At 33.1% G+C, this 8,145-nt stretch overlaps 1 protein-coding gene across 1 annotated transcript in view; it reads left to right on the top strand.

The window, feature by feature from the left end:
* Positions 1 to 700: 700 nt before the first annotated feature.
* Positions 701 to 8,145, top strand: part of LOC110111557 (probable polygalacturonase At1g80170) — a 13,432-nt gene continuing 5,987 nt past the window's right edge. Inside the window, exon 1 of the mRNA XM_020843480.2 lies at positions 701 to 1,030. Coding sequence (XP_020699139.2) covers positions 899 to 1,030 — 132 coding nt within the window. The 5' untranslated portion in view covers positions 701 to 898. The remainder of the gene's footprint in view (positions 1,031 to 8,145) is intronic.

Genomic DNA, 8,145 nt, shown 5'->3' with positions numbered 1-8,145 from the left:
TTATATTTTCTTGAACTTTAATTCATTTTGATCTGATTTATTAGTTCTAAACTCTCTATTTTAAAAATGAAGTGGTCTTTTGCGTTCACATTTATTTTTTAATTTTAATTTTAAATTTATTTTATTTCATTTATATTTTGATATAAAATAAAAGATATTTAATATCTTTAAATATATTATTTTTTATTTTAATTAAATATTGAATTAATTGATTTATGAAACCATAGCAACGTACATAACATTGACATTTTTTTTGGGGAAAAATTAAGGGCTAAGCCCTGTTGACCTCGTTTTATTTTAGTTTGCCCTCGAGCATTTTCGAGTTATTTAATTGAACCTTATCGAGACCAAATGGAGCTCGAGTCGACTTGACTCGAGTCGAATTTAACTCTACCAAGTTTAATTAACCTCGATCAGTGCATATCGCCCCGTCGGGCTCGATTTGATTTCAATCGATATTATTTTTGGGTTTAATTTTGCAGAACTAAATTAATTGAATTAGAACGAACCTAATTCGACCCAAACCGAGTTAGATTTGGACTCAAATTCAAACCTGATCTATCCTAATTAAATCGTATTAAACTCAATTGATTTCATCATCATTTTAAATTAACTTCTATTTGGGTAAATTTACATCCATGGGCACGATCGAGCGAGCATACATGACATGATTTTGTAAGCTGAGACGAGTGGCGGGATTCCCTCTTCAGCATTAACGAGCATTTAACTCTTGCCCTTATCGTCGATCTAGCCGTTTGTTTTTTTGGGCTCTCCGGTTCAAAATCCCCTTGGCAAGCTAGCTCCGAGGAGGAGGCTCTCGGTCTCGACGCCCGTTCGCGTGGAAGCCTAGGCCGAAGGCCCTTTTGCCCGCACTCCAGTCCTCCTCCTCCGTCTCTCTATGGTTTGCACGATACCGAGAGCTGAAACCCCTATCCGGCCTCCCTCTCTGTTTCGCACAGACCAAGCCGAAGCCTCCCCAATCCCTCTGTTCGCGCGACCCCAGCCAGGCCGGCCTCCCATTGCTTACAAGGTAAGCTTCTTCTTCTCTTCCTTCCTCTTCTTCCTCTTCTTTTTTTTCTTCTTCTATTTCGTTTCCTTCTTCTCCTTCTCCACCTTTTTCTTCTTCTTTCTTTTCTTCTCCATTTTCTTCCTTCATTCCTCCTCCTCTTACTCTCCTTTCTATGTGAGTAAAATCTGCACTCATTTGAAGTGTAGCTTCTCTAACGTACAAAGGCTTTTCTCTAGAAATTGAGTGGGATATAGCCTCATGGACTGTGAATGAGCACTATGACATGGTTTATGTGGTTTGAAATATGAACCCTGGTGTGTAAAATCTGTATTCGTTGTTTGCTTACACCCTGCAATGTGTTTAGGACCTCATGTGTAGGTGATAGAAATTGTAGCATCTTTTGCCAAGTGCATGGAAGGTGTTCGTAGTCATGCTCACTAAGAGTGTTCATATATAAACTTCAATCGAATGAGGACATTGAGAGATCATATTGATATCCCATCATTCCTATATCTTTAAGAGGGCTATGAATTCGGATTACGTGGAGCAAAACCACTTGGTAGTATTGTTGAAAATTTCTGTGTTGCTGCTTCTTTTGCTGATGTTCATTCCTTTTTTTTTGTTTTTTGATGTTTTCTTTTATATTTTATTTTATTCATATTTATAAAGATTTGCTGGAAAGATTGAAGTTACTCCTTATGGATTATTTTGCTCACTCATAAAATACACAGTTTATCATTAGCGGCATAGGCGAAGTTTGTCTCGATACCTAGTAACAAGTAGTTTGGATTGAGATCATGTTGGAATGTCCTGTTGGAAGGTTTCGTGTGTGTTTTTGCATGTCCTTCTTACATTACTCCTAACAGTTGCATGGAACCTAGGTATATAAGAGAAAGTGGGCTGATTTCTCCTTTTTTTTATTTCAACAAATACCATGCTAATTTCAGATTTTTGACAAATAACGATCATGCATATTTGACATTAAATGAGATTTAAGGGTTTGTTGAAAAGGTCGCACATGCTGCATAGTTCAATCCTTGAGAATATTTGGCTTGAATGCAAGATTGCGTTAGTTATGTTAAATTTTATTCTTATGGTTTAATTTGAAGAGATATGTATGTTTTCTTTCCCAATAATGGGAATTCGTGATACTTTCATAAAGTATGTTAGAGAAGTGTTAGAAAATATGCATGATATCCTCTCTTTTATTGACGAGTATCTATGGTCGGTTATATTTTGAAAAATCTCTTGGGGGAAAATCCGAGGCTATTTGCAACAAGCTGTCATTCTTATGATTACAATTTAGTTGGGATTCAACATTAAATGATTTATTTGTTTGCTACTTGGTTTGGGAAAGCACATTTTCAATTTTCTTTCTCAAATACATATGATTTCGCGGGTGACTTTGTGTTAGAGAGTTTCATGAGCTGTCTTCGGATTGAGAAATGCCATTAATATATGGGTATGGGTGTTAATAGATTATGAAGGGTTATTATTTTGTAGATCTGATGCTTAGTCAATCCCATATAAAAATGAATTCATAATTTTAAAGTGTTTGAAGCTATGTGATTGTTTATTTCATACATCCTGCATAATGTTAAAATGTTTATTTTATATATTTCATGTTAGTATTGGGCTTGCTCATGCGAATTTTATATTAATGAAGAAAATAGACTTTTCTGCTATCCGTTTGAAAGGCCATGTAAGCAAAAAAAAAAAAACATTTTGTGATATATCTACCGGATGAATGAAGAGAATATTGCACATAATTCCAAAATTATTTGTGACAAAGGACTTGAGTTTGTTCCTTTTCTTCACATCCTGTAAATGAGTGTATCAAACTAATAATTATTTGTGTTAAGTATTTCTCTCATACATGTATTCTGTAATTCAAACAATGGTTTGCATTCTTTTTTTAAATACATTGGCACGTGATAATTGAAGATCAAGGTAGGTTTTCATGTGCTTTGACAATTATTAAGATTAATGTCATACACATAAGACTCAAATTAAATATTTGTGAGGGAGATGATGATGATTTAGTATTCAGCCATCGGTTTCTATGGTTTCTATGGAGTATCTATCTTTTCCATGATAATGATGCGGCATGTTTGAATGGTTTGAGCTTCTCGAGCTTCTAAAAAGTTGCTATACTTGTGTTATTTCATGAATTTCACTATCTTCTCATCTCTTGGCTTCTTAATTTTCCTTTTATTTTTCTTTCCATTTGGAATTTTGTTGTTCTTGGTTTTGAGTTACTTTTGGAAACAGATAAGTGAGATTTCCTTGATGGCTTTGTGCTGAGGTGTTCGCAATTTTCTTTATAAAGCATTTTGGAGAGGTTGCATGCTTGACATAAAAAAAATTTATGAATTTGTTTTATGTGAAAGTTTTATGAGCCGCTTCATATTGAAAAGTTTTGCGATGTGTTTTATGGTAGAAGGCCCGGCAAAATTCCCCTTGTGTTTGAAAATTCTATAAGATGCTTTATGTTAAAAATTTTATAACTTGTATTATATTGGAATCTCATAAGTGACTTTATGGTTGTAAGCTTTACGAAAATCTTTGAGTTGTTTTGCATCGAGAAGTTTTATGATTTGCTTTGTGAATGCTTTACAATGGGAAACTCTTACGATTTTTTTTTTCTATCGGAGAATTTGCTTAATTTTATCCCACGCCAAATATAAGAGCACTCGGTGGTTTTATGTTGAGAAGGGATTTGGGGGATTTCTTATAAAAAAAAAAGAAGGGCTTTGGGGTTGTTTTGTTTAGGAGGTATTATAAGTTGTTTTGTGATTTAAAGTTTTAGTATTTGGTTTATGTTTGAGGTCTCTTTATGTCTTTCTTGGAACAAAATCGTACTTCGTATTTGAATTGTTTTTCCTCTCTTTATGTTTACTTCTAGAATTGAGCACTTTTTTTGGATAAATGTGAGTTGAAAGCTTATTTTGTTTTTAGTTTTGGGAGCTTCTTCCCCTTTCGTCACTTTGAGCCTTCTTTAGGAAGTAGTTTGGTTATTTGAGTGGGGTATTATTCGAGTACTTTGTTTGCAATGTGGAGAAAGCAAAGGGCATTAAAAAAATACCTTCTTCCCTATTCATATTATATTGAATTGGGGTAAATGACGTTTTAGAGGAATACTTGACTTCAAAGAAGTATACCCAACAATAAAAATGCATATATTACTTTTAATTTTAATTTTACTCTTATCTTTTTATTGCATTTTATTGCCTTTTTTCTTGCTTTTAGTTTTTCTGCCGCTCTATTATTTATGTTTTAAGATTGAATGCTTGCAAAAAATGAGAAAAAAAGCAAGTGGCCCATCCGATGTGCAAATAACAAAAAGGTGATCTTTGGAGAACAAAGAAGAGGGAGCATTGGAGCACTAGGCAAAGGAGCATGGACAATCGGATCCGAGCATCATTAGACCTCATTTAGTCTGGTGGGGGCACTACGGGTGGAACCACCGGGTCATAGCCCCCGGTGCTGTAAGTCTCATTGAACTTAGAAAACCTTTAGGGATCCTCATGGTTGCACGCTCCCTACCTTTTAGGACCCTATAGAAACTTCATTTATAACTAGGATTGCTTTCTTTTATTTTAGATCCCTAAACCTGTTGACATATATACGAATGTCCTAAGGGTTAGAAACGCGTCTTTTTCGTCTCATAACTTTAGTGACATCTAAGGACAAAAATTAAGGACCGAGTCTTAGATAACATAGACTTAGAGTGCATGTTCCTTTTAGGACAGAGACTTTAGAACATAGAAAATTTAGTGACACATTTTTCTAGTATTAACATGCCATAGGTTATTAATCATTAATCAACAAAGTTATAACAATTCGAGTAAAAAAAAATACTAAACCCATCTTAGATTTAGGGTTCAAGGCTACTACATCGGGTGTCTCGTAGTATGCCTAAATAGTGGGTAGGTCACTTCTCTTTAGGGACTATAAATCATGCTTATCCGCGTCGCGTAGATGACGTCGCTTCTATCCTCTCTCTCTGTATGATTTGAGTGCATGATTTTCTTTCCTTCCTCAATTTCCTTGGTCCCTCTGAGTATGGATCTGAACCATGCATGTTAACTAAGCCATTTGAGTCCCTTCCTTTCCTTTTAAGTAGGAACTTCATAGTCTCTCTTTTGTGTGTCAATCCCTTTTTGAGAAGAATAATATCGGATCCTTAATCAAGAATTTTCTCGGGCCCTAGGCTCGAGATGTAATTAACCACGGGGACTTGCGCCCGTGGGAAACAGAATTCCACAACAAATAAACCCCACTCGAGCTAATATATCGAGTGGGGGAAACCCGTTGTTACGATTCAGGTCGTATATATTACTAACCATCAGGGTGCACTAGCAAGAGCCGCTATCATCAATGGTTAGTCGTATGTACGATCTAATCTGCCCTTTCATTGGCCTGTTTGCGGGGAGCGCAGAGGCTTGCGATCGTCTCTATCCTTCGGGGTAGGTGCGGTCGTATACCCCTCTGCACTCTGCCGCAGCTACGCGGTATCCTTTCGGAGGTCCACAAGCCCATTCTATTAAAAAGGTGTACACGTAAAGTAAATAATCTGGGCAGGATTCAGAATAAGCGTATATCTTGACTTGAATCATACTCAGATTTCCCAGTGACATTCAGAAAGAATCAAAGATAATGATGACAACAATAATTTTCCAAAAAACACCAAATTATTAGTTTGAGCATTTTTAAAGATAAAGAACACACACATTTATAAATTTACTCTCAAATGAACATAATTAATAACGAAATTGAAAACAATTTAATAATAGCTCAATCATCGATTTAAATCCCCCATAACTCTTTCTCCCTTCCATAACATCTCTCTCTCTCTCTCTCTCTCTCTCTCTCTCTCTCTCTCTCTCTCTCTCTCTCTCTCTGTGGCAGACAAAGAGGTTTGTCGGGGGTTTCCACGGCGTTAGTTCTCTCAGGTGTCTCTAATGGTTTACGTCCGATAATTAGGATGGGTCGCATAAGCGGTTAGTGACAGAGTGTATTAGGTTATGCATCACTAGTGTGAAAATTGAGAGGTTATCAGATGTTGCGGGTTGCTGGCATGGAACTAGGATATCAATATTTGATATGACTCAAAAATTTATAGTCTGCCAAACGGGTCGGGTTCATATTTCATATTCTGACCAGATTATAATTTTAGGTTGGGTTTGGATCAACCCGCAAACTCGAAGCAACCATGAAACTGACATATTTCATTGTCCATCGCAATCGCCCGCTCGTCCCCATCCACCATCATGCTTGTCTGCTCGACATGCTCTCACTCACCCGCTAGCCCTCGCCCGATGCCGATTGCTCGATCACCTATTGCACTCCAACCTGGTCATGCTCAGTCACCCATCACATATAATGCAAGTGTCAAATAATAAATGATTTATGTGAATTAATTATTCATAAAAATTTAAGTTTTTTAGTGATATAAAATTTAAAATGTGCCAGTAGACATTCATCGTTCATTATTCATTTCTTTGATTTGCAAATCATAGACATATTTTATAGTCTTTTTTTCCATAGAATTAAAAACCTCAGTGTGTAGTTCTAGGCCATTCAAAATATTCACAAACCTTCTATTTATACTCTCAAGGCAAATATAATATTTTTTTATTCCCAATTTTATAAAAAATCGTTGCTCTCCTCTCTATAGAGCTTGGTCTTTTTAAGATTAAGCTCCACCCTCAAAATTTTAGTTAAACTAATTAATATATTTAATTTTATATTTTATTTTATTTTATGTGCTTTAATTACAAATATAATTGTTCATCACTTGGTGATTATTAAATTCAGATTTCTGCTTGCAAGAATAAATTTACCTTAATATTTGGTGTTATTAAATTATTATTAGTTATTATTTTTTTAAGATATTCAATATTATTATTCAGTTATTCAGTAAAGCACATCATTATTTTTAATATAGCTTAAAATTAATAACTCTATTTGCAACCTTTCATCTTCCAAATCATAGCATTCTCGCATCCAATCCAAAGAATGCAAAAAGTCAGGGAGATGTCTCTAAAAGTTCCAGTATAAATTATCACTTCAAATATTGAGCAAACTCCAATTAAAGAGTTAATTATTAGCTTAATAACTTCCTTTCAAGTCTCCCATTTATTTTTCACTGAAATAAACAACTCAACCTCCATCTAATTAATTAAGCAATTCCCCTTCCTCTTCTCTTTGTTTGTATATATATTTCACTTCCACTCTTTCGATAAACATATCACAAAAGATAACAAATGGAGAAAAATATTGAGTAGAAGAGTATTTATTAATAAAAAAATTCTTGCATTTATTAATAAAAAATTCTTGCATTTCAATAAATTAAACCAATTATTTATATAAATTTACAAAGCATTGTAACATAATTACATGTCATATTAATTTTTTTTTTAGAATTGAATGTAGCTTTTGTGTATAATAAGTGAAGCAAAGTGTCTATGTGTATAAAACAAAGGAAATTTTTAATTAAAAGATTTGTTTTTGATGAAACTATGTAAACACAACTTATTTTTCTCTCTAAAAATTTAAACACAAAAAAATGAAATATTTATCCAAATTTTTCTTGAAGGACCATAAATTATAAAATTTATGATTATAATAATTATTGGAATATTTATTGGGGTATATAGTTATAATTGCTTCTCTTTTTTAAAAAGAAAACAAAAATTTATAAACTATTTTTTATTTTTTAAAATTAAATATAAATTGTTGGGATAAAAGAAATTTTTTTTCAAAACTTATCTAATATAAGAAAAACAATATATCACATTGATTAAAATCATGATGAAAAAATCACAAATAAAGCTTCCTCTTATCAAGTGTATTATATTACCAACTTTCTTATTGGTAATTTGATTTTAAAATTATTTGTGGCGATAAGTTTATAAAATAAATTTATTATTTTAAATGAAATATATGAATAAAAAAGTAATTTTCTCTCAAATTTATTCTATTAAATTTTTTTATTTATTATTAATGTTTAAAATTTTATTAATTTGTAATTAAAAAAAGAACTTATAACTTTCAAGAAAATTTGACTTAAAAATCAATAGATTGTTTATTGACTAATAAACAAAATTTATTACCAAAATAATTCATGAATA

This window comes from Dendrobium catenatum, unplaced genomic scaffold (assembly GCF_001605985.2).
Source record: "Dendrobium catenatum unplaced genomic scaffold, ASM160598v2 fragScaff_scaffold_167, whole genome shotgun sequence".
Lineage (NCBI taxonomy): Eukaryota > Viridiplantae > Streptophyta > Magnoliopsida > Asparagales > Orchidaceae > Dendrobium > Dendrobium catenatum.
Note: the sequence above shows the minus strand (reverse complement) of the source record. Positions and strands in the feature narration are given on the sequence as shown.